General features: G+C 47.7%; 1 protein-coding gene across 2 annotated transcripts in view; it reads left to right on the forward strand.

Annotated features, from left to right (window-relative positions):
* The window catches only part of LOC138528653 (F-box/WD repeat-containing protein 7-like), an 865,213-nt gene that overhangs the window by 434,770 nt on the left and 402,485 nt on the right, over positions 1–27,958 (forward strand). For both annotated transcript variants that reach the window (XM_069640473.1, XM_069640474.1), the window contains one exon: positions 24,459–24,600. In XM_069640473.1, the coding sequence (XP_069496574.1) occupies positions 24,459–24,600 (142 nt within the window). The remainder of the gene's footprint in view (positions 1–24,458; positions 24,601–27,958) is intronic.

A 27,958-nucleotide genomic window follows, 5' to 3' on the forward strand; every position in this document is an offset into this window, starting at 1 on the left:
CATACACCTCTCAAACTCTAACCAAACACAACCACAAGCCTAAACACAGCAATCTGCACAAACTTCACTACATTGCAACAACAAAACAAACCACACATAGACCTGCACAACAGCACACGCCTACGACCGTAAAACACCCCAAGCCTAGCCAACGGACCCATCGGGCTGAGGCTGCCAACAGCACATCACTACTCTCTTGCACTTTTCCAGCTTATTCCACTAACTAACCCCCCATCCCCTTCTCCCTTTTTCAGAGCCGCCAGAGTGCCAGGTGACCACTTCGGTGGTGATAGTGCGCGGTTCAAATTTCCTTTAACATTAACATGCTGTGCATAGGCCGACATCTAGTGGAAGCTGCGGAGTATTAGTTACATCGCTTAAGAGAACCTTAAGTGATGGCAGCAATGCCATACCTTTGGATGGCGAGGGCGACTGAGTAGCTTCAGCTACTCAAGCCCAGACCCCCGACCCCGTAGGACAGGCCGGGGGGGGGGCAATGTTGTGGGGACTACACCCGGCGCGGCAGCGCCACAAAAGCACACACCACCAAGCACATAAACTCTAGTCGAGATTCGACCCATGAGTAGAGTACTCGACAACGTTCGACACCCAGAGAAAGGTTCACCGAGTCCTGGTCCTCTGGGCAATCTCAATCAAGATCGCTGCATGACAGGGCTCAGCCATCGAAGTACGGCAAGGGTGTTGCTCGAAAGACTCCCTCCGAAGGTCGATCGTCGCCGGACGACGCCTCGGCTCCCACATCCGAAATTCGATGCTCAACATCGGATAAAATGTCAAACCCCAAAAAGTCTGTAAAACTCTCCTCTGGGACCTAGGGTGTAGGAAAACATCACAAAAAGACCTCCAAGACCCCTAACGGGGACAAGAGCCCTTGTAGGGAGAAGACACTGCGGAAGGGGAAAGTCTATATTATCCTAGGCCGAAAGTAATAACTCCCACTAATGAGGACTTGGGTCTTACCCCTCAATCTATGGTGATCCCAATTTCTAAAGAATGGTCTTCCGAAGATATTGATAGAGTAATGTGAAGAATGACCTTTATGACCAATTTTTACGAGAGAAACCCAGATTACTTTCAGAGTTTCCACTCCTCCCACGACAGCCCTTCCGCTCTCAAGCCTCTGCCTCACCTACTCAACCCCCTGCTAAGAGGCCTCGCTCTAATGTCCCCTTACAAAGTACGGTTATAGATTTATATGACCCTGAATTAGACCAAGAAGACCTCTCCTTTGTGGAGGTATCTGACCCTCAACTTATTGAGGAGGAACAGGTGAACCTTATTATGGGGATGATGATGACCCAGAGGCAGACCAAGAGGCTAACATGTACTCCATAGACTCCCCTCTTAATCAAGACACTCAGCTTGTTGATTCCCCTGTGGTTAATGAACCCCTCTTCAGTGAAGTATTAGCCAAGGCAGCAGAACACATCGAAATTGACACACACAGGAGGTGCAGGAAGATAGACTTCGCAGAACAAATCATTGGGGACAAAAAGACAGTAGGCCTTTACCCCGCTACTAAAATCAGTGCAACGCAGGATACAGCCATCCTTGGAAGCACTCAATCTCACACGGGCCGTTAACCTGCGTGTGGAGAAATTATTCAGGCCTGCACCCTCAGACCCTTTATATATTAGAGGCCAACTAAAACCAGACTCTTTAGTTGTCACCACAACTAGAAATAGAGCAGGCACACCCCTTGCTGCCTCCGCGGCTCCACCGGATAAAGAAAGCAAAAAGATCTATGACATGGGCAGGAAGGTCACCTTCTCTGCGGCCTATCAAACCAGTATAGTCAACAACGCAACCCTCGGCTCGTTATAATTGCCATAAGTGGGAAGACCTTTCTGCTTTACTTTGATTTGCACTGGAGCCACTCAGATAACAACTAGCACAGGTGGCAGCAGATGGAAGGGCCGTATCTACCTGTCTCCTTAAATCAAATTTCGATGCGGCGGACAATGCCGGAAGAGTCATTGCAGAGGGGACTGTTATAAAGAGGCATGCATGACTGTGCCAGTCAGGCTTTAGGCCAGAAACACAGGACACTCTAATAAACATGCCAGTGGAACCTAACGTGCTCTTCGGTAAAGCCATGGAAGACGCACTTAAAATAGCAAAGGACGAGTATAACACTCTAAAATCTTTAGGTAACTCACTAACAAGCCTACTGGTCACAGAGGTAACGGTAATTTTCACAATTTTCGGGGCCAACATTCTGAAGATCCAGCTACAATCGGGGGCCAAGGCTGCTCCTGGGGAAGTAATCAAGGACAAGCCTTCCAAGGCTATCCCAGAGGACAATGCAGAGGTCGTGGTCAGGCAAGAGGCCGGGCTCGAGGTGGCACTCCACCTCAGAGCAAGTGACATTCCACTCCAGTTGCCCTCCCATGCTTCTCCAGTAGGAGTAAGAATTTCCAACTTCACCCACGCATGGGAGGGAATCACCTCAGACAGATGGGTGCTGTCCACGGTAGCAGGAGGCAACTGTATAGAACTACTTACACATCCTCAAAACCACCCCCCACGACAGAAAATCCACTCAGAAGAACATCAGCTGATCCTTCTAGAAGAGATAACTACACTTGACGCAATAGAATTGGTCCTGGCCAACCAGGTAAACAAGGGTATTTATTCAACTTACTTCCTTGTGCCAAAGAGAGATCTAACAATGCGCCTATTTTTGCCTATTTTCACATTTCAATGTTTCCAGCGCATAGAAGAATCTTGCGTTTCAAGATAGCGAACAAGCACTAGCAATTGAAGGTGCTGCCTGTGACTCTTGGCGGTGGATCACTCTGCAGCTTCCACTAGATGTCGGCCTATGCACAGCATGTGAATCTAAGCAGATACAAGCATCAGAAATAAGATTACGGTGAATAATATATCGGATAAGAGGGAGGACGTGTGGAGGACTCCTGCACAAGTGGGTCGGCGACCGAAAAGGACCAACATCTATTCAGTGGCTATTCGCGGTTTCAGCTCCTCGCGTCTAAACAAATAGCAACACCACAGACTTTTGGCTGTCGAGATGGGCTTTCCTTGCATCTGGGGTCCAGCACTATGTTGCAGTGGCTCAGGCTTGGTCAGTCCTGCTTCCTGGGAGTCCGGAGGAGGATCTTCCTGGAGCTCTTGGCCAGCTTAAAAGCAACGCACACAAACTGGTGTTGCTCTCCCTGGCTCTACGGTTTCCAGCAGTGGAAATTCAACCAGCTTCGATAGTATGTCCAGGTGGCCTACATTGGAGTTGACTCAAGGGGAGAAGTCGTCCTTACAGGGCTTCTCTAGTAAAAACTAATTCAGAGCTTCAGCCCAGCAGCAGGGCTTCACCGGGCAAACAAATGGCCCAGGAGTTGCAGCAGGTGTCTCAAGTGCTTCTTTGGATTCCTTCGTCCAGTGGTAAACTCTGCCTTCCAAGCCAAAAAGCATTGCCTTTTATGCAGGTTTCTCCCATTCATTCCAGCCTAGTCACCCAGCAGGGTGGCTGTCCTTGCCGGACAGCCAACCTGCCAATCACCTAGGAGTGCATTTCGGTCTCATAGGAGACTAAGCACAGGGAGTTTTTTCGGGCACCTCCCTCACTTCGTGCCCCTGCCAGACATACTGGTGCCAGAGGCGGGCTTCACTGGTGAATCCCTCCAAAGACAAAACGGAGACCAAACCTGGTTTGGCGCGCGGAGTAAATCTCAAGAAGGACCTTTCCAACAGAAAATGGCGAAAACAGACGACCAGGGCCATTTTGACGAAATGGGCACCCATGGGTGCATTACCGTGGCTGCGAACGGAGCCTGCGGTAAAAACACACAATGGTAGTAAAAAGTAAACCACTGCCACCAGCCATTAACTGTAGAAAGGGTAACAACAATCTTACATGAGAAACTAGACAAAGGGGATACTAACTAACTAACCCCTGCAGCACCATATGGTAAGATAGTGTGTGCTGGGTTTAGAAAGGTACACATTTTAAGTGAAGTCAGTTTCACTTCACTGCTCTTGGAAACAGTAGTTTCACCAAGAGAAGTTATTTAAACCTTTGGGAAATCCAAGAGACTTCCCTGTGCCGCTGCACTGAAGGTGCGGTGTGACGCAATGTAAAGATGATGCCTATGGAGTTCGTCAGACTCAAAAGTTAAAAAGAACACCAATTAAATCACCCTAATATTACATGAGATAAAAAGTCCCAAAGTCCAGCAAAAGAGCTGGGGGTCGCTAGGGTAGAAGGGAATTAGCACATTTCTCCCGAACTGTCTTCCATTGAACTTCGTTTCCCTCGCTTTCTGAAATGCTAGAAAAGAAACATACCACTTTAAAGGTGCCTTTACCCTCTGAAAGACTTTCCAGAGCTGAAAAGAACTTGTAGAGACTTGAAACTGTCACTTATCTTAGTTCTATTTAACTGTATTGATTTTGCTTTATCTATTGGAATTTTATTTTTCTAATACTAGATATTGTGTAGACAATCTTATTGTTTCTCTGTAAGGTGTAAATCCAACGTTTTACTGCCTATACTAGCCCCCTTTGCATTTTGTTGGCTTTTAGGGTTTTACTTGATTTTCCTTCGAGCCAAGCTAACTGCGTGGAAGCACAGTGAGGAACATCTTTGTTGTGTGCCCTTAATTTTGCACTGTTTTTGGTACTGTGGCCTTGATTCTGAATTTACTCCGGCCCCCATGCCCCTGCATCCTCTCCTGCGGCCCATGGTCCCTCCCCACATCCGCTTCCTGATTCCCCTGCCTCCCGCCCCCCTGCCCTGATTGGTCCTCTGGACCATGTTTGCTGGGTCTACCGACTAGTGAAACATACCGGCTCCAATCACTGCGTGGAAGTACGATGAGGAACATCTTTGTTGTGTGCCCTTAATTTTGCACTATTTGCAGTCCTGTGGCCTTGATTCTGAATTTACTCCGGCCCCAGGCCCCTGAATCCTCTCCTGCAGCCTATGTTAACTCCCCACACTCACTTCCTGATTTCCCTGCCTCCCGCCTCCTGACTCCCCCCCACCCTGCCCTGATTGGTCAGACCTTTGGTCCTAACAGACCCTCCTAGGACAGCCCTCTGCCCGTGCTGCCCTGCGATGAAGGGCCCGAGGCAAAGGGCGGCTCCTACAGGGGCGGCTCCTACAGGGGCGTCTCCAGATCGTATATGCAGGAGAATCCAGTAGCCTGCCGTCAACCAGCACCGACAATAAAAGCACGGGTGGGGACTGAAGCAATCACTTCACTCCGGAAAGCCCTGCCACTCTTAATTATTAAAATAAAGTCTTCTGTGTTAAATTTCAATCTAGAAAGTCAACATTGAGCAAGTCCCATTAGTTTCACTGTACTGAAGTTTGCAGCTACATATTATGGTCAAGCGATATTGAGTGTGCCCCAATAGTTTCACTGTGTTGATTCTTGCATCTAGGTAGTGTGCCCAACAACATTGAGTGCGCCCTAAAACCTTTTACTGAGTTGAACCACCCACCACCTCTGCCACTGTAAGAAAAACCTTGGATGCACTCTGGACTCTGACCTAACTCTCTCTCGTGAAATCAACAACGTATCGAAGTCTTGTCACTGCCACCTCAAAATTCTTAGAGGCATTTTCCCGTACCTCTGCTTTCCTAACCGACTTGACGCTGTTATGTTTATTGTAATGTCAAGATTGGACTAGGCTAACTCCCTCTATCTTGGAGTCTGGGCATAACACCTCATTAAATTGTAAAGAGCACAAAATGTTGCCGCCAAAATGCTACTAGCACTGGGCCAGAGAGACCACACCTCTCCAGCTCTTGGAACACTCCACTGGCTCCCAGTTGGGCAAAAAGCCACTTTCAAAACCCTGTGCATCACCAACCGTGCAGTGCAGAAGACCGGCCCTCTTTACCTGCAAGACAAGCTAAAACCCTACCTCCCACACCGCACCCTAAGATCAAGCTCTGCTCTGCTCTCCTCTTAGTGATCCCTCCCACCAACTCTGTCAGAATAGGAGGATCCTCATTCTCAGTCTTGTCCCCCACTCTATGGAACTCGCTTCCACCCCACATCCGACACAACGGAGACTACTTGTCATTCCTCAAACTACGAAAAATGTGGCTCTTCCCATAACACTGTTGACCACCTAAAAGATGTATCTAAACCCGCCACCAACCTAACGACTGAGCACACAATGAATCCCCTAGCAACCCAATGACGAAACGCACAAAGCTGTCCTACCTGGTGTTCAAAATCTCCGATCCTACCCACATGATAGGATAGACGGGAACGGATAGAGTTGATGGATGGAGTAAACTGAGTGGGTGGGCAGAGTAGACAGAATGACAAAGTTATGGGTGAAGGGGATAAAGGAGTAAATGAAGTGCATGGAACGTATGGGGTGGATGGAACAGATGGGGTGGATGGAACGCCGATTGTGCCAATGGTATTTATCCATATGCCGCTATGTATGGCCGCACCGTCCTGACCTCGTGCCTTGTATCAGATGCCTCTACAGATAACCACCATATTGCACCACTATGCTTAGTCTCTACTATACATCCATCATTCAACTAGAACACAGCTATACCCTTGATAGTTCATCCTGGCTGTTCACTTATGAATACGACCCCATGAACACCTCATCACACTAATAAAACGCAGATAGCTGAGCACATTCCAGCATAGCTGTTCATAGGCGTTCCTCAGGCGTAACGCAGCTAGAACCCACTCTGGGTGTCCACCCACCAGTATGATCCAACTGATTTCCTCAACACCACACCTATCACTAGAAAGCAGCTCATATCCAACAACTACACCAGCTGCACACATATACGATGCACCCACGCACCATACGACTGTCGCTCTCTACTGACTTGAACTACGGTTCCTGAGGGCGTTCAACCTACCAGCGCTTTGAGGTCATACCAATGATCTATAAAGCGCTATATAAATGCCAAGTAACATAACATAAATCACAAGTTTGACTAAGTGTGTGGCTCACATTTAAGTGCTTTGCATTTCTACATTGTAGTCCTTAGGGAGAGGCATCCCATTGTCTTCAAGATAAAGTTCCCTCGGTTAGTCATGTGGCTAGAGGCTGGTCATCAAGGCGGCCAACGCCCTCGCAATCTTGGCGTGCTATGTCAGGGAGCTGTGGTTCAAGATCGCTCCCATCCTGGATTCCCCCCCCCCCCCCACCACGACCACCCCTCCAGATGACAAGAGGGCAGAAGCCCTTGAAATCCTGCAGGAAGGTGAGGTGGCTTCGGACCACGCCATCATGATGGCTACGGACATCGCCGACACCGGCTTTCGCCAGATGGGCAACAGCGTTTGCCTTCGCTGGTGCGGTTGGCTCAAGGCCACGGTTTTCTGTCAGGACGTGCAGACCAGGGTACTGGACATGGCCTTCCGAGGGGACAACCTGTTGGGCAAGGCAGTGGACGAGTCGCTGCAGGCCATCAAGGCGGACACCGAGGCAGCCCGGGCTCTGGCTTCTCTCCATCAGCAACGGACTACCTTTTCGACTTCCGGAGGCAAGTCTCAAGGTGCCTCCAAAGGATTCAGTGGCAATTCCTTGTCGTACCACCAGGCAGCCCGCTCCTCGTCGCAAGAAGCCTACAGAGGTCGCAAAAAGACAGGAGGATACCGTTGTCGTCGCCAAGGTGGGAAAGCATTGGCGAAATAAGACTGAACCGGCCGTGACATCCGGTCCCCACCAGAGCACCCCGGTGGGAGGCCGGCTGGCAAAATATGTCAGCGTGTGGGAGTCCATCTCCACCGACCGTTGGGTGCTGGATGCCCTGGCCCACGGGCACTCCCTGAAGTTCCAAAGAAAGTGTCCCCGTTTACCACCTGTGGCCAGGAAAGAAAACCAGGTGCCACTGCTGCTTCTGGAGGTACGAGCAATGTTGAAAAAGGGTGTGATAGAAATCGTCCCAAAGAGGCTCTGGGGCTCCGGAGTATATACTTGGTACTTCCTCGTCCGAAAGAAGATCGGCGGCTGGCGGCCCATCCTAGACCGCCTCAACAGATACATCAAGTCCCAGAAGTTCTGGATGGTCACCCTTCAGCACGTGCTGGGACAATTGGAGGAAGGCGACTTCATGTGGTCGCTGGACCTGGAGGATGCTTACTTCCACATCCCCATACGCAAAGGACATCGAAAGTTCCTGCTGTTCGTAGTCCAAGGGCAGAACTACCAGTTCAAGGCCCTGCCCTTCGGGTTGAAGTCGGCGCCAAGGGTCTTCACCAAGTGCCTGGCATCGGTGGCTGCGCCTGCAAGGGGATCCAGGTATACCCCTATCTGGACGATTGGCTCATCTGAGCAAAGTCAAGAGAACTCGCCGCCGTTCACACAGCAAAGACTGTCTGCCTGCTCACGGAACTGGGATTCTCGATCAACTTCGCAAAGTCCCACTTGGTACCGTCGCAGGACGCCCTGTTCCTGGGAGCCAGACTCGACACAGTGGCATGGTTGGCTTCACCATTGGAGGAGAGGACGAAAGCCATCCTGGGCAAGGTACAACGGCTGTTGACCATGGAAGCGGCCAGGGTGAGGTCCATCAAGTCCCTGCTCGGCATGATATCATTGTGCATCTACCTAGTACATCTCTACAGGTTGCGGATACGCCCACTATAGGAGTTCCTCGATGCCCGTTGGATGCACGCGGCGGGTAGCTTCGAAGACCAGATCTCCCTCAATGAGACTTTCCGCCAAGCGATCCGGTGGTTGGGCAAACGCGCGCATCTTGCAGCGGGCATGTACTTTCAGACCCCGGAACATCAGGAAACAGTGACGACGGACGCCTCCCTGGAGGGATGGGAAGCGCACACCAGAGATCTCCACGCAAGAGGCCTTTGGCTCCTGGAGGAGAGGTCACTACATATCAATGTCCTGGAGCTCTGAGCCTTGTTCTGGGCCCTCAGGTCTTTCCTTCCGTCCCTCAAGGGCAAAGTGGTACGGATCTTCACCGACAAAACCACCACAATGCTCTACATCAGGAAGCAGGGGGCCACCAGATCCCCAGCCCTATCCAAGGAAGCGCAGGATCTGTGGCACTGGGCCGTCGCCCAGGGGATGTTCCTGGTACCTTTTCATCTGGCAGGAGTGAAACACTGTCTCCGACTCACTCAGCAGGGAGCTGCGCTCTTGCCACGAGTGGGAGCTTCAGCAGGATCAAGTGGATCTCCTATTCCGATGATGGGGCAGTCCCCAGATCGACCTGTTCGCGACGGCGGCGAACACTAAGTGCCAGAGGTTCGTCAGTGGGTTTCCCCAGCTGGAGAGCATGGGCGATGCATTCTCCTTTCTCTGGGACGGCCTGTTCCTGTATGCGTTCCCACCGTTGCCTTTGCTTCTGTGACTCATCAGTCAACTCAGACGTTCCTGGTGCAGGATGATCGTCATCGCACTGGCGTGGCCGAGGCAAATCTGGTTCCCAGACATGTCAGCGCCCCCCCCCCCCCCCCAACATTCAAACTGCTGATGGATGCGGATCTCCTTGCCAGGGAAGGAGGCACCGTCCTACATCACAACCCAGGATCGCTGAAACTGCAGGCCTGGCTTCTGCAGCACTAGAGTTCGTAGGCTATGTTATCCCGGTGGACTGCAAGGAGGTACTTGCAAAGGCAAGGCGTCCTCGACTCTTAAATGTTATGGACATAAATGGAAGAGGTTCTCTGTCTGGTGCTGTGCACAGAAAATCAACCCTCTAAGGATTATGGCCCCTCAAGTGCTGCCATACTTGTTGTCCACGTGTTAGGTCACCCTCCAGCCTGGCTACATACAACCACGAGTTTCCTCATTTACTGCCTGTATTTTGGTTGTTTTGTATTGAATACATGTTAATCACTTGTCACTATAGGTGGTGGTTACACAGTGTTTCTTTAAGCACTATCTTGTTTTACCGTTGGATTTCTGCAATTTATCTTATCTTGCCATAACAGCTGTATGAGGGAAAAGGTTAAGACTAAGAATTAACCTCCCTGTACACTCTGTATTTGCGAATGAATCCTTTGCATTTCTGATTGTTTTTTCAACAAATACCTCTAATTAAAAAAAAAAAACATTGATGCATGACTACTAAATGCATCTAGCAGCAAAATAAATTTAAAAGCTGCCAGATTGATATCTGTGTCTGAACTCCTTCGTGTGCATTTTCACATTTAGTGTTTTTGTATCTCTTTGACATAATAGAAATAACCTAGGCCTACTATAGTCAATAAGTAGTCCCCCAAAAAACGTTATACGTCAGAACAGACCGCATTAGTTGACCAAATACTTGTTGTCGATGGGTAAGGCGGGGCTGGCACATGCCTCCATCAAGATCCACCTGGCGGCTATATCCTGCTACACCAGAACTCCGAGTCGGTCGTCGCTGTGGTCTCACCGCCTGGTTAAGGAGTTCATGAAAGGACTGTTCAGCTCGTTCCTGCCGGTGAAGGCTCCGGTCCTGGCGTGGGAGCTCAACGTGGTGCTGACCAGGCTCATGGGTGCCCCATTTGAGCCCTTGCATTTGGCACATCTGAAGTTCCTATCGTGGAAGACAGCGTTTCTTGTGGCCATCACCTCCGCACGACGAGTGGGAGGGATCTAGGCTCTCTCCTGTAAACCTCCATACCTGACATTCCACGAGATGAGGGTAGTGCTGAGGATGCACCTTTCCTTCATGCCCAAGGTGCCGTCGGATTTCCATCTCAACGCGCCCTTGGTGTTACCCGTTTTCTTCCCGTCGCCTTCGTCGCCGGCTGAGAGGTCTTTGCACTCGCTGGATGTAGCTAGAGTGCTGAAGTTCTACGTGGATCGGCCGATGAGTTTTCGGAAGACATCACAGCTGTTGGTGAACTTTAGCCCTGTGAACCAAGGGAAGGCCTTCTTGAAGGCTATTTCCAGATGGCTCTCCAGCTGCATCATGCGCTGTTACCGGTTGGCAAACCCGGCCGTCCCAGAGCCCATTCAACCAGAGCAATCTCTGCTACCACATCGTTCCTGTCTGGTGTGCCCCTGCTGGACATCTGCAGGGCTGCGACGTGGAGGTCGACACACACCTTCACGAGATTCTACTGCATCGACCGGGATTCCAGGGAGGAGTCCAGGGTCGGCCAGGCAGTGCTGCGCAACCTGTTCGCTCGAAGGTGAGTCTGGTGAGGAGGTAAGAGATGCTTAATGTTGAGCCTTGGCACCTTCCGTGGATGTGCATGTGTGTCCTGCTATGTATTCTTGTATTCATGAGCATGTGAATCCATGCCAGACTCCATGCCGGAGAAGGAACAAGTTACTTACCTGTAACTGTTGTTCTCCAGCATGGGTCTGGCATGGAATCACATGCAAAAACCCTTCCTCCAACCCCTCTGCGGCTCTTCTCTTGGACCTACTGCCACTTTACGTGCCTGCAAATCTGAAGATGGCTGCCAGAGGGGCTTAGGTTGAGGGCAGTCATTGGCTGGGGGCAGTATGACCCAGAGACCAGTGATTGGTTATTAGTAGAAAAACAGTTCAGAAACGAAACAAACTGATTTTTCCTTTACCGTGGATTCCCAGCCTGACGACAGGGAATATTCATGAGCATGTGAATCCATGCCAAACCCATGCTGGAGAACAGTTATAGGTAATAACTTGTTCCTTACTTCACTCCTTGAGTCCAGCACTGTGGTGAGTTGACTCGAGCTTGGGTCGTCTTGCTTCGGTAGCGTCCTCAGGATCTTCTTGGAGCTACGGTCCGGCTTAAAGATGTTGCACTAGACTACGGATTTCTCAACCCCCTGGCACTCGGTTCCAGCAGCAGCGAAGAAGCGAAGAAGTACAGCCAGTTGGGAAAGGTCCTCAAGCAAAGTTCATCCTGGGGTTAGTTGGCCTCACCAACCCAAGGGAAGAAGTCGTCTGTTCTGGGCTTCTCTAATCGATTCGGAATTGGAGCTTCAGCACAGCAGCAGGGCTTCACCTAACGGTCCATGAGGATGCAGCAAGGTTCTCTTCATGATTCCTTTGTCTGTTTCGTCCAGTGGTCGACTCTGCCTTCAGTTCAAGAAGCCTCACCTTTTATGTAGGTTTCTCCCATTCATGCACAGCCTACTAGGACAGCCAGCCAGCCAATCGGCACTGGGTGCATTCAGATAACCAAGGAGACTAAGGACCGGGAGTTTCGGGCACCTCCCTCGCTTCCTGCCCTGCCAGACACACTGGAGCCAGAGGCGGGTTTCAGTACTGACGCCTGCCAAAGGCAAAATGAACAGAAAGGTTAATCCTGGTTTGGCGCGCAGACTAAAACCCAAGAAAGACCTCACAAACGAGAAATGGCGACAAAAGACCAATGCCATTTTGACACAATGGTCACCCATGGGTGCCTACTGCAGCTGAGGATTCAGCCTGTGGCACAAAACGTACAATGGTAGGAACATTAAACCACTGCCACAAGCCATTTAAAGTAGTGCGGGTAACATAAATAAATGCTACACGAGTAAGTAGGAAACAGGGCTACTAAGTAACTCCACCAGAATTTCCACATAGGAAAAAAGGTAAGTAAAGTCAATTTCATTTTACTACTCTTGGGAACAGTAGTTCAACCAAGAGAAGGTAATTAAATCTTCGGAGAAATCCAAAGGACTTCTAAAAACAAAATCAGATTCCAAGGCTGATCAAAATTATGTGAGAGTGGGGAAAAAGGTCTCACTCACTCCAGGGTTAAAATTAAAAAGTACTAAAGTCCAGCGAAAGAGCTGGTGGTCTCTAAGGTTGAAGGGAATTGGCACGGAAATTAGAATTTTCCCTAACACTCGTCCTCCCCAGACTAAGGGACAGGAGGCTTGAATCCACTCCTGGATGAATCTCCTAATCCAGTCGGTTATACTTCCTGGAGAGACCATCAGCATTTTGGTGATTACACCCATACCTGTGTTCTATGGTGAAATCAAACCCTTGAAGGCTGATGGACCCCCTTTACAATTTAGGATTTTTTCCCCCTTCATCTACATTAACAATCTCAAGGTTTGGTGGTCTGTCTGAATAACAAACGTAGAACCATACAAGTATGGTCTAAACTTCTTCAGAGACCACACAATGGCAAAACACTTGCGTTCAATAGTTGCCCACCTTGTCTCACAGTCCTTCAGTTTCCTACTGATGAAGCAGATAGGGTGCTCCCTGCCTTTCTCATCCAGTTGACTGAAAACTCCACCTATCCCTGTTTTAGAGCCATCTGTACAATGAAGGATTGGTTGTAGTCAGGAGCTCTCAAGACGAGCTTAACAAAGGGCTTTCTTTAGTCCTTCAAAAGCCTTAGTGCACTCCTCATTGAACCTGACCTCCTTGGGGAGTTTGGCTGAGATCACATTCAAGGGAGAAACTATATTCCCATAGTTCTCTATGAAGTTCCTGTAGTACCCAATGAGACCTAGAAAGGCTCTCACTTGGGTCTGAGTAGATGGGGTGGCCCAGTCTTGTACAGCTTGTACTTTGCTCGGCAATGGCCTTATTTCACCACCTCCTACCTCATGTCAAGGTAGACCACTTTGCTCTGATCAATTTGACGTTTACTAGCCTTTATGGTCATTTGGGCCTGCAAAACATATCCAAGGTGGTGAAGATGCTCTTCCCAAGTGGGGCTGAACACTGCAATGTCATCCAAATATGCCGTGCAGAAGTCCTCCCTCCCATTCAGAACTTGATTCACCATCCTCTGGAATGTAGCAGGTGCCTTTTTGAGTCCAAACCTTAAACTGGTAGATTCCTCCTGGGGTAGAAAGTGCAGTTTTCTCCTTGGCATGGTATGTCGGCGCTATTTGCCAATACCCTGAGGTCAGGTCAAATATACGGAGGAACTTGGTTGTACCAAGATTGTCCACCAGCTCATCTGTCCTGGGTAAAGGATTGGCATCAGTCGTGGTGACTGCATTAAGAGCTCTATAGTCCACATAGAATCTCAATTCCTTGGTTCCTGCTTTTGGCACTAGTACAACTGGACTAGCCCATGGACCGGTAGATGGCTCAACCCCAAGATCAAGCATCTTCCTCACCTCTTCCTTTATGTGGGATTTTACGTGGTCTGACTTCCTGTAACCCCTACTTCGAGGGGATTGGGTCCTCAGAAGTATTCCATATCTATGACAGGTAATCACTGCAGCTGTGTTGTGCTGCAGTGATTACCTGTCATAGATATGGAATAAGTCGTCAGACCATCCCATCGAAAGAAGGTTACCAGGTAAGAGAGTAACTTATTTTGCCACGACGACTATCACAAGTGAGCATATCATCCTGGCTACAAGGGGGTCAAGCCTGGTATCAATGAAAACATGGAGGCAAACTGATTTAACAGAGCCTTGCACTCCTCCTCCTCCTGCTGTTGCTGAGTCCGATCTTCAATTTTCTCATCTGAATGTTGTCCCCTGAGGCGATCAGGGAGAGGCTCACTCTCTCCCTCCTCTTGAACAGATACTAGAAGCAAAGCCTGCAGTGGACTCTAGTGATTTGAGTATGTTTTCCAGTATTGTTGAGAAGTGGAACCCTCCATTCAAAGACTGTGTTACCGTGGAGCGGACGCGGGCAGAGTCTTGTGAGGCTGTGGGAGGTGGGGGGGAGCAGACTCTCTTGCAGACTGATAGCGAGTATTGTCAAGACCGCTGTGCCCAGCGGAAGATCAGTAGCAGATGCAGAAGAAGTAACGCTCTAAAGCTGCCATCACCGCTTGCTACTGAGTACAGTGGAGTCGTGCTTGTTACCCCTGCAAGTGACTGCCCTGGAAGATTACCGACACTCACAAGGCATTCACAAGGTGAGAACTATATAGCAGACTTTATATTTTGCTCTACCGTGTGAATTGTGCCATCTTGCCAATTGCCATTTGCCACTTTGGTCAGTAGAAAAAATCGCCATCCGTGTTTCAATCCAGAAAAAGAAATTTGACAAATTATAGCAATGCTAAACTCAGACCCTTTAACGCACCAAAAATTGCGACTTGGAAATTACACTGAAGTATGTAAATCCAATGGTGCGGGCAACGGCGGGATGCTCGCCTGACCCCACTGAAGAAAATGTGGCAAAATAACTTTCAAACGTCAATGTTAATATCAATGTCAATACTACAGAAACTGATGAAATAGAAATGCCTGAAATGGCTAGCAATCCGCGTTTCCCTGTTGAAGCTTCTGTAAAGTTATGAGGCTACAAACGGAGCACTTGCTAGTATGCATCATGTCACTATTGCACTCATTGAACCAACTGATTCAGCCTTAGTAGAAACAGGCTTGGCCGTCTGATTTTGCAAATTCTCTGGACTCACATACGGAACAGACGAGTGTAATTGGCAACGTTACAGATGCGGAACTCATTGAAATCAGCATGCGAACTGACGAAAGGCAAAATGGGGTTGATGACCAAGTGATGGAAAGTGGGTGCAGTGGGAGCGGTCTGATATAGACTACAGATGTAAATATCGAACTCACTCAGACAGACACTGAACGTAAAGGAAAATTAATGCCATCAAAAAATGCAATCACTGACAGACAGGTTGTATGGGATTCCCCTCGTTTACTAAGAGGGTCGGTCATCAGCGGTGAGCACCGATCAGCAGAACCTACTACCGGCGATAGGAGAGTTGCCGGTTTACAGAAGGCCAAACTAAAGTCAGTCATGTGTTGTCCTCAACCTGGCTAGGGCAAAGTGCATGTCCTGTTGTGACACAAAATAGTAAGGTATTGGAACTGTGCCCCTGGCTGGCTGCACCACGTCGCTATAAATGGCAGCAAGTAGCAATGTTAAAATAGACAGCCATCAGATAATACAGAGACGTACCCATCCAGGTTTAGCCAGCCTGCCATGTTATGCTCTACGCCCTCTGGAAATTGACGACCGGGATTTTAGAGAGGCTCAGCTAGCAAGATGTTGAACGTCTGACTTTGCTTGTTTAAGAGCAAAGCTCGACACTAGCTTTGATATGATGAGCTTGGGGACATCACATGGTGATTTTTTGGGCGTGCATTTAGGACAATTTATTTTAAATAATCCTGAAGCCTTGTTATCGGGTGACCGTGCACAGGAAGGCTTAGACAGTACTGATGGGCCAGTAAGCCAAGCTCTAAATAAAGTGCACAACCACGTTGCCCACAAGGAAGCCCTTCAGCTCCACAGTCTAGATTGAGTAAGCATCCAAGTTTGGAACACAAGACGGTTAATCCTGTAACAACTTCTGAAAAGATGATCTTTTCAAATGAAATGACAGAACTTGGCTTCAAACCATGAAAAGCAAACCACAAATGACGATACACAGCAGCCTGAGAAGCAGAGGCATTTATCAGTGGAATATGGTACGCAAATATACAATAATGTGATGGCTGCGACCTCAACTGCTATGCTGCCGTTTAAGTTGTATGAAACCTTCAATGACACCCTTCACGACCAAATTTCTGTAATAGGTTCGATGAATTCAAAAATATCTGCTCCCGAAGCTTTCACAATGCAAATACAACAAAGGCTTAACTTTGAAGCCGAGTTGCCGCTTAGGTGACAAACCGGATTGTGGCCTAACACGTTGCGAAATTGAGGGGAAAACTGAGATCATGGAGGCAGTACTAGAATGTACCAAAGGGATACGCCATAACCCTTGATGACTTGCATGAAAATTAATTGCCAGTGTGCACGGGGTAAAATGGGGGAACAAGAGGAAGGTGCCCCTTCGAACACGGACTCTATTGACATTACTGAGATTCCTTGCCAAACTCGATCGAAGAAAATGAAACAAGGAAAAATATTGGGCAATTCTCGACCCGGAATCCCCAAACCTGTGATACAAAAGTCTGTTGAAGCTCAGTCCACACAACAGCCAAATACTGAACAATCTGCAGAGATTATGCCACTACAGAAACTTCAGGAGGTGGAAATAATGACACAGCCCATACAAATCGAAGATGAGGATCCTGCAAGTCAGAGTGAAACAAGCGATAAAGGTTCTGGAAGATTACAGTTGCCACCACCACCCGCGTTTATTGAGAAGCTTAAGCAAACTTCCAGAGTCGACAGATTTGCAAAAATACCTAAAGTAACATTTGCAAAAGAAGTCGGTCAAAAGGAAACACAGGTGGCATTCAATTCAAGGAAACTACAAAATGTCATCACAGCGGTGATTAAGAAAAGAAAATCAAATGGCTCATAGAGTTTTCATCCGTAACTTAACCACTCTGCCATCAATGGCACTATTCCACCGTAAGCCTTGTCGGGTAAAATCTACTACCATTCAACCAAAGGCGAATAGTTCTTGCCAAACAAACTGCGCAGATGAGTGGCAGCCCCAAAAAAAGGGCCGAAAATGGATGAAGATGATCACGGTGACACACATTCGGTTACATTGGATGACTTGATGAACTTGTCCACTTATTCAAGCGCTGATGAAGACCTAGAGAACAGTATGGATGATTCTACCTACGGATTGAGTTCGGTAACAGCGCAGAAATTGGGATCCCACCACCAGCAATCAGGAGATGAATCAAATATGCATGCTTCAAGACAGCCAATCAACAGCTCGTGTTGTGCTTCTTACATCGAGCTCTCAAGGATGCTCTTCACCGGAAAAACAGAGAAAAGTTTGCTATATAAATCAAAGTACAGCTGACGTGAAAGCTTCTAAACTTAATCCTAAGCACACTACAACCCAGGCACGAGAGAAAGGGGTCCTGAAGGGAGCGTCAATCCTCCAGAAACAAAAATCTATAAGAACAATGTGCAAACTGCAAGTTGAGAATATTGCTGGACCAAGAAATTAAGTAAACTTGAACAGACACAATATACTAAAACTGCTTCATTCAGTCCAGTCGTTGCGAGCAATCACGTCTGAAGACATTGACATTGTTGAGTATGTGTCCGCAAGTCGATTGGACTGGGTCATCCTTCATACTCTCATCGTTGATCGAAAACACCTTACTAGCTGCCAGTGAGGTGCTTTTATCTTTCAGCTACGAGATGTCAACCTATTCTGATGAAACTGGGCCTCTGGAGGGGAGAAGTCAAACCGTCCAAATCTCGCCAGAGATAGGACTGTCCACAAACAAATTGAGAAGATAAAATCTACAAGGGAAACATGAAGCAGGCAAACGAATAAATAGTGAAGTGGATATCGCTGGCGGCAGCAGCAGCAGCAGCACCAGCAAATAGTTCCCTGTCTGTAAAAAAAAAAAAAAAAACCTGCCCATTCCATCAATAGCATTCACAATTGCCTGCGACCAAGCACTGCTCAGTAATATCCTGGAACACAAGAGGTTTCATGCGTTTGTTCCAGGAAGGAGGATTGGGCAAAAATTGCCATTCTGTCATCTCTCCAAGAGACCTGGTTACGTGACGCCCCTATGTGTGCTGGTTACATAACCCTCCGCAATCCAGCAGGAAAAGGCCAACAGGGCTGCCCCTTCTTGGGACTCTTGACGTTGCTTAAGAACAAAATTAAATCCTAATATTTGTCCAAGTTACGATAATTGAATCGGATACCCCCACGATTGACAAATGAAAACATTTAATTATCAATACGTACTGGAACCCGGCAATGATTACAACAAAAGATTACATTTCATCTATCACGTTGCTAATCGACATATGTATCTGTTCTTATGCAGATCTAGATTGTAGTAGAGATTTGAATTTCTGCTGGTTTGATCAGAATGGATTACAAAAACCAGTAGATTCTAAATCAATCAGTAAAGATGCCGAGCGAGGACGACGCTGGGTACAAGAACTAATGGCTAGATACTGTGAGGTGTTAAATGGTAATACCATAGGTGATCTGCCAGCCCATCCAACTTGGCATAGGGACGGTAACTTCAAAACAATTGACTATATATAGGTCTAAAAAAAATCAGATTCCCTTTATAAAAACTCTTGAAGTAGTAGTAGGGATGGTAAATAGTGACCATGATTCCCTCAAATTGTCTTGGGTTTTCGAAAGTCGAGCAGCCCGAAGCTGTTTCGAATGTACCCTTTCAATAAACCTAGGGTTAAATTGATTACGATTCAATCGAAGCGACACAGAAGACCTATGTAAAACTCTCTCGGCATTGAACGATACTGCGGGTGGAGTAGTGAATTATACATCCTTGCTACTGCAGTTTCTAAATACAAAAATTGTTGCTAATTATGCAGACTACTGTAGGACATCCATTTAGCACACAAGTGGCAGATGAAAAGAAAAAAATGAGACGAGACATCATATGCTAAAAGCTAGCTAAAATTTGAATGCTGGAACTGCTATTAAAAAAACGGCGGCAACGTTATCGGAACTGGCTTATTGCATTCAAATTGCTTTGTGAGCAGGAGAGACCATGCTAAAAACGATCTTCGCAAAACATAGTAGACACACCTTGACAATCCTTAAAGGATCTTTTTCACAGAAATGACATCTGACAATGTGTATAAATGCAGATGAATGGGAAAGGCGTATCTTGGCGGTCTTTAGCACTCCCAACACGATGAAGGCACACAATATTCCTGAAGTGAAAATTCCATGGTCTATCGAAACAAGAATATCATAGATCCTAGAAGTGATAAGCAAGTTAAAATAATTCTGGTGTGGTGGGCCCTGATGGGTTAAGCAATACAACATTAGAAAAGAATAAAGAACAATGGGCAACCTTTACACAAATTCTGTTGAACAAATCAATGCCTCTGCGATGGTCCCTCCATCATGGCAATTGGCAGTAGTTGTTCCTATATTCAAAAAAGGAGATCGTACAAGTCCGAACTACCACCATTGGATTGCCCTGCTGGATGTGATTGGCGAAGTATTTCCTAACTTTTTACAGACACGACTAGCCAAATAGGCCGGAATAGCTGATTCCAGGCAAACAGGCTTCACTAGAGGAGTGGGGGTTGAGCTCAACCACGCAATATTAAATCTGTTAAAGCTTGAAGCATTGAGGGATGTCAAGCTTTTCCTATCCTTTATTGAACTACGTCAAGCCTTTGATAACGTAAACAGAAACAGGGTGTGGAGCAAATTGGAAAGCTGGGATTGTCCACAAGACCTACAAGTCTACAAGCAATCACAGCCCTTCATACCAACTCTTATGTAAAAGTGCGTTTAAACGCTGCAGGAGTTATCTGCGGGCATTAAAACGGAGAAGGGGTTAAACAAGGTTGCCACTTGCTGCACTTGGCAGACCTTCACACAGCCTTTGAACAAGCAAACCCATTTACACCAAGGCTAAACAGTCAACAAATTGTGTTGGCCATCTATGCAGATGATCTTGTCCTAATGGACACCATGCAAATTTGCCTTCAAAGGCTATTAAGTGACCTAGAGATCTACTTGCAACACAACAACTTACAAATAAACGTGGCCAAATCTAAAATCATGGCCTTTGGCAAGAAGTTGGGTAAACAAGGGTGGGCAATTTAGGTGGTATGTAGTCAGAGAACACCTCGAGAGAATCAAATCAATCTGGTATTTGGGTGTCCTACTTAATAAATCAAGGTGCGAGCAGACCTAAAAATCTAGATGAAAAATACTGCCCTTCGAGGTATGCAGATAGACGCCACATGTGGTAAATTCACCTTGAAACCGATTATGTTCTATTACCAAAAGGTAATGGCGACAACGACCTTTGATTGCGAGACTGGGTTAAACATCAGGAAAGCCTTTTGGGAAGTTCTTGAAGGCCAATTTTGCCGGAAAGTGTTGCATCTGCCAAGAGGGGTCCTTATCACACTCATTAGATACAAACTCGGCCTGCAGTCACTATACTCCATAGTCTTGTGGAAATCAATCGCCATGTGGCGAAAAATGCAGCTAATACCAACAGTAAGGCTGTATCAGATATTAGATCCACAACCCGGAAAACGTTATAGAGGGCTACTAGAGGGATGGACCAAGAAAATACAAGAGCAGCTAGTCCACCTGAATATCTAAACTGAAATCCTGCTAATGAATCCATGTGCAGCTAAGAAAAACAGCTAGCTTACGACTGGATAGCAACACAAAGAAAAGAGAATTTGTGACCGCTCTAAACGTTGGCAGAGAAGCCCAGAGCATTGAATTTCTTTCCAAAGTACTTGGAAATGTTTCAGTCGCAATATCACTGAGATCCATTTCTACTGTTGCGGTTAAATGTATATGCAACAAAGGAAAGAAAGCATCTGAAGCATCAGCCAAATGCAAGTGATAACCTGTGCTATTCAGCACAGTACCTTAGGTTAGAATAAGAGGAACCAGCTGGCTTCTGTTCTAGCTGCAGTGTTGCAGATCCTGGGTTAATGGGCCTCAGCCGTGAGGATAAGAGGGAGGATGTCTGGAGGACTCCTGCACTGCCATTCGAAGGTTATCGGTGGCTTTGGGCTGTTTTCAGTTCAGCGGCTCTTCGCGGTATAAGGATACCTGCAAATAGCACCACCGCAGATCTTGCACAAGTGATGGGCTTCCTTCACTCCTTGTGTCCAGCACTCTGGTGATGTGACTCGAGCTTGGGTCATCCTGCTTCGGGAGTGTCCTCGGGATATTCCTGGAGCTTCGATCTGGCTTAGACATTGCAGTAGACTATGGATTTCTATACTCATGGCACATGGTTAGAACAAGTTTGTCTTGGGGTTAGTTGGTACCACCAACCCAAGGGAAGAGGTAGTCAGTTCCGGGCTTCTCTAGTAGATTCGGAATTGGAGCTTCAGCACAGCAGCAGGGCTTCACTGGGATGTTCAACGGTCCACGAGGATGCAGCAAGCTTCGATTCACGATTCTTTAGTCGATGTTTCATCCAGTGGTCGACTCTCTTCAGTTCAAGAAGCCTCGCCTTTTATGCAGGTTTCTTCCATTTATGCACAGCCTAGCTGGGACTGGGTACATTCGGGTAACCAAGGAGACGAAGGACAGGGAGTTTAGGGCACGTCCTTCGCTTCCTGCCCTGCCCAGACACACTGGAGTCGATGCGGGTTTCAGTACTGAAGCCTGCCAAAGGCAAAACTAACAAAAGGGTTAAAACTGGTTTGGTGCACAGAGTAAAACCCAGGAAAGACCTCACAAACAAGAAATGGTGACAAAAGACGACCAGGGCCATTCGACACAATGGTCACTGAGGATTCAGCCTGCAGTAAAAAAGCACAATGGTAGGAAAATTAAACCTCTGCCACCAGCCATTTAAAGTAGTGCGGGTAACATAAACAATGTTACATGAGTAAGTAGGAAAAGAGGTGACTAAGTAACCCCCCAGCACGTCCACATTAGATGGGGTGTGCTGACCTACATAGGAAAAAAGGTAAGTAAAGTCAATTTCACTTTACTACTCTTGGGAACAGTAGTTCACCCAAGTGAATGTAGTTAAACCTTAGGAGCAATCCCAAGGACTTCTCTGTGACACTGCACTGAAGATGCTCTGTGTCACAGTACAAGAGGTAGATGCCTATGGAGTTTGTCGGACTCCAAAAACAAAGAAACGGAGTCCAAGTCAGATCAAAATTACATGAGTGAGAAAAAGGTCTCGAACTCCAGGATAAAAATGTAAAGTCATAAAGTCCAGCAAAAGAGCTAGAGGGGTCTCTAAGGTGTAAGGGAATTGGCACAGAAGTGAGAATTCTCCCTAACGCCCTAGGCAAGCAGTCTAGTTCAATCACCTAAGATCAGAAGCTCGAGGCCATGCTGCCTCCATTCCTGTGACAATACCGCTTAAATCGCCTTCCATGGCTGGCCCCTCTGGCATTTCCTTCAGCTTTTCGAATGGATTGTGTCCTCCAACGTATTCCACATCTGACATGTAATGCCCATGTAATTGTCCACAGCTGTGCACATCCTGCATCAATGACGTCTGGTTGATGTCCCTCGAAGGCCTCCGTCGTTATAAACGGCGCCCGTAGCCTCAGTTCTGTTTTTTCCACAAACGTGTCACTTCGTAGAACTCGGCGCGCCTCCTGTGTTCATAGATTACAATGTCTTTCTCTTCGACACCTCCAACTCGGCGGTCTGGCTTCAAGACCTGCCGGGACTGCAAGTCGAAAATGCCGTTCACCGACCCCTCCCCCCCCACCCCACGCCACATTTGTTTGTGGTGCGTGGGCGAGTCGCACGACACTGATGACTGATCGAAATGCTGAATGCAAAGGCTCTGCGGGAGGGGAAGCTCCGGGTAGGTATGTAGGGTCTCTAAGCCTGTTACATTCCAAAAATCCAAATCTAAGTGCAAGGGGGTTTTCACCGACGACGGAGGTTTTCGAGGGAAATCGACCCGATGTCATCGACGCTGTGGACATTGCATGTCAAAGATGTGGAATACGTTGGAGGAACATCCAGTTGAAAAAACATTACCAGTTGGTAAGTAACTTGTTCTTCTTCATCATCTGCTTTTCACTGGGAGTCTTGCCAAGCTGACCCGATACTAAGAAGCCAGATCATGTGCTTGAGGTCGAAGTGCTAGCTCTGCTTCACCAACAACTACAGCCATCTTTTCTGTTTGTTCCTCTGGCATGACCTCTGACGTGGCAGTCTTTAAACCGCAGATAATAGTCTTTTCCAAGGTCTATGGAGTCCCACCTGCATCAATGTGCTGGAGGCGCCATAAGTGCTTGCTGAACGTGCACAACAACCACCTCTAGAAACTGCCATCATCCTGCAGCACTCTCTACCCTTTCCCAGTGTATTGCTCTCCTGATCCTGCGGCACTGCTGGCATACATTTTCCTTGTTCCTCTGTGGTCCTCTTAATCTACATTGCCTCTTGAGGCTCACCCTCCAACGGACATCCAGGAACTCTCTTGGGGGGCACTGTCGCACTGCCAAAGACTGCCCCTATTCGCACTACTGTTCCAGTCTTAGTTCCTGACAACATACCTGCCCGATTTTAAAAGAATTTACTTGCCGGTTATAATGATTTGACTTTCCAGAAACACTTGTCTATTGACTCTGAAAGAAAACGTATTTCAAAAAGATGCAGGTTTGTTTCATTGTGTTCTTTCTGTTCTACAAAGTTCTACAAAGTTGTGCTTACTTGTGGTGTTTTCTTATTGTTGCCTGTTGTCAAAATAAAAATATCTTGATAGCACACTGTGTGTGTAACCACTCTTTTTCAGTAAACACGGAAAGTGTGTACTGTACTTGTGAACCACCCGACTTTGTCCTCTTAGAGTTATGCCTGGGCCACTCTGCCTTGACCACCATGTGGAGAGCCTAGTGAACTTGAAGGCATCACTAGTAGTACCCGAGTCACAAAGATAAACCTGAGGACCCTGACCACAGACTAACAGTCTATCAAAGTGTTGGCTGCGTTGCCACACTCCCTGCTCGGGAGCCTGCTAGACTTATAGGAAACCCTGTGGTCTAAGTGAGGTGGCTAGAAACTGTGCCTAAGCAACATTCTCTTAATGGAAGGGAGTAAAAGAAAAAAAGTTGATTTGTGTGTTGCAAGTCCTGGCATTGCAGGTGTGTGTCTCCTCCCCACCCCCACACCATCCTTGTACTCTGTGCTCATGCAAAGTCTTAGAAAATGTTCCATACATCATTTTTCACCTTTTCCTGTCTGACGGTTTCAGTTTCAGGTCATTGACCCAATGTATAAACACAGCTACAACGTTTGGGGACCTGCGGAACGCCAATCACCATGGACATCAGCGCCGACGAATCCCCTCTATCACCCCACCAGCAGAGCTGCATGATTGGTTGCGGACATTTCAGGTACGACGGGTCTTAAACATGTACAGAATTGCAAAGATTCATGATGACTTTGCATCAATGTTGTGTAACTTGCACTTGAGTTCTGATAAACCTACAGCATGTGTTCAGTACACAAAGGTTGCACATGCCAGGAAGTTGCGTGCATGACTGTTGACCATTTCTCAATTTTCTAGAGCTTGCTGGGTCCAAATAGGCAATGTAGCGCTTATCAAAACATTACCCAAAGCAATGGGTTTACGCAAGGTGCAGATAGCAAGTCAAAAGCCATCACTCGAGACTAGAACTAAAGCACACCACTTTACCCATCACTGCCCCAGCAATCTTTATGTAGTGTTGCTAATCCTAATTACAAACCATTCCTGACTTTTAAACTTGAACAGGATCAGAGTCTTCTCCTGCTGTCCCTTCTTTACCTTCTTTGGCTCTTCTGCCTCCTCCATCATCCACCACCTCTTCGGCACCCTATACTGCTTCTCAAGCCTCCCTGGTGCCTGCCTCCTCCGCTACCTCTCTGGCATCCTCCTCCTTGGCTACCTTGCCCTCTCCTCCTTCATCCTCTGGCTCTTTCTACACTTCCTCTGGGCGTACCCCAGACCTGTACCGCCCCCCTCCACCCCAAGGAAGTCTTTCAAAGATGGCAACCTGCTCCACATTGCCACTCTCACTCAGCTGTCAAACACTCCTTTGACATCTGCTGTCTCCTTGAAAAACTCGACCTGGATGTTCTCGGGCTGACCGACATGTGGATCACGGACAGATCTGTCATGAGTTTTGAAACTCTCATCCCTGATGGCTACAAGATCCTCTCTGCGGCCAGAACCAACTGTCACGGTGGGGGTCTAGCCTGGATCTTCCCAGAGTGGATTCCTGCCTCTATCATTGCTATGCAGGACTACTCCTCCTTTGAATGCCTGGTCTGCAGGCTCACTCTCCTGGCCTCTCTCTCTCACTGTGGCCACTATCTAGCGGCTGCCTGGCCAGGTAACCTCCTTCCTCGGAGTGAGCGTACATCGCCTCCTCCCTCCTTGCCTCTACCTCTCAACTCCTCCTCCGAGACCTCAACATCCACCTGAATGCTTTCTGTCCTTCTTCGGGACTCTTATGCAACCTCTGCAATTTTCTTTTAAAATGTTTTTTCTCTCGTTCTCTATTCACCCCTCTGACCCAACTCGCTCTGCAGGGCACATCTTGTATGTTCTGATCTCCTCGGGCCACCCCCTCTAAATCTCTCACCACTTCCTTATCATGCAGTGATCACTTCATCCTTTCCTCTCATCTCTCTCTCTCTACCTCTCAGGCAAGCCAATTCCAGCTCTTCCACCCACCTTCTCAGTCATCCGACCCATGAAGCGTGTCTCAGTTGAGGCTTTTGCCGCCACTTTCTCTTCTCCTTCTGTACCCTTTGGCTGACTCTCTCCCTGATACCGCCCTTTCCAACCTTCACTGTTCTATCTGACACTCTTGATGTACTTGCCCCTGTCATGAGGATCCGCTTGAAGCCCAAATCCAAGTGGAACTCTTGGTATGACTCAGACCTCGTCGCCCTTAAATGCAAGTGTAGGGTGGCTGAGAGGAAGTGGAGGACAAACAGGCACCCTCTGACAAACTGGCCTGCCGCCTTCTCCAAAGGTAATAGACTCTGTCATTGCTAAGAAGAGAGCTCACGTCCAAGCCTCTGCGGCATCTAACAACTCAGCCGTACTCTTTAAAATCTGCAAGGAGCTGGCCCGTCCTGCTGCATTCTCTACTTTCCTGTCCCCTCCCAGGCCCATAGCACGGCCCTGTTTTCTCATTTCATGTTATGTTATTTTGCATTTATATAGCGCTCTATAGATCTTTGGTATGATCTCAAAGCGTTGGTTGGTTGGTTGAACGCCCTGGGGGACCGCAGTCCAGGTCAGTGGAGAGAGAAAGTGTTGAAGGGTGCGTGGGTGCACCAGTTGTGTGCAGCTGATGTAATTGCCAGATGGTAGCTGCATCCTAGCGTTAGGTGGAGAAGATGTCAAATGTGCAGTCTGGTGGGTGGACACCCCGACTGGGTTCTGGCTGCGTTAGGCCTGTAGGACGCTTATGTGAGCAGCTAGGCCGGAATGTCATGGGATAGCCACATTTTCTTTAGAGTTGTTCATGGGGTAATGTTCGTATGTGAACAGCTAGGCCAAATTGATCAGGGGTATAGCTGCATTCTAATTGTGATGGTGTACAGTAGAGAGTAAGCGTAATGATATGGGATGATGGCGTTTGCGTGGGATTATGAGCCAATGCTGCAGGAGCTATTTCTAGGTTGGAGTTACTAATATTAGTTCTTCTATCTAAATGTGGCTCTCGCCAACATTTTGCTATCATGTTTAGATGTGATGCAGGCTAATGTTCACAACTCTAGCTAAGTGCGGCATTTGATAACATTCACAATTCCATCTGGGTCTGGCGCAAGCTAACGTTCATAGTTCTATCTAAATGTGGTATTTTTTAATATTCGACAAATGCAACTAAGTGTGGGAATTGTTGACCATGTTACATCTAGATCCTATCTGGCGCAGGCTAATGTTCACAATTTTAGCTAGGTGTGGCAATTGCTAGCAATCAAAATTCTGTTGGGTCTGGCGTGGGCTAATGTTCACAATTCTCCAGCATGGGGTCTGGCATGGATTCACATGCTCATGAATATTCCCCGTCGTCAGGCTGGGAATCCTCGGTAAAGAAAAAAACAGTATCAGTTTCGTTTCTGATCTGTCTTTCGTAGTAGTAACCAATCACTGGTCTCTGCGTCATACTGACCACAGCCAATGACTGCCCTCTACCTAAGCACCGCCTCTGGCAGCCATCTTCAGATTTTTACCGCACGTTCATGTGTTGGGATCCTCGTGCTATTGCTCTCGAGCGTTAGTGCTATTTTTTTCACGTTTTTTCTCAAAAACTTCGTTTTTTCGGTAAAAAGAGCCTCAAGCTCCACCGACTCTCCATCCGATCAACGGTGACCCGTGTCGGATTCGTCTGCGCCCCTCAAGGGTGAAGATTTCGTCGAGCTACGCTTTTGGAGGACTCCAGAAGCTTCTCAGGCCCGGACATGGCCCAGGAGAAGGGAAGCTAGACGCCCGGAAAGCTGTTCAGGGTCTGCCCTGGATGCCAGCTGCAGAACGTCTTTAAGGAGGACGAACACTCCTTTTGTCTCTATTGCTTACATGAGGACAAGACGCACGTGGAGAAGGACTGTGCGTTTTGCGGCAATATGTCGGAGCGGACCATGAAGGACCGCCATCATCGTCTCGCCAACTGGCTGGAAGGGAAGAGCCCGTCAGGCGAGAAGAAGAGGAAGAAATCCGAGCGGTCTTCTAAGACCTTTGAGGACGCCCCGGCG

The sequence above is a fragment of the Ambystoma mexicanum genome, chromosome 7q, assembly GCF_040938575.1.
Source record: "Ambystoma mexicanum isolate Mex_15411 chromosome 7q, UKY_AmexF1_1, whole genome shotgun sequence".
Classification (NCBI taxonomy): Eukaryota; Metazoa; Chordata; class Amphibia; order Caudata; family Ambystomatidae; genus Ambystoma; species Ambystoma mexicanum.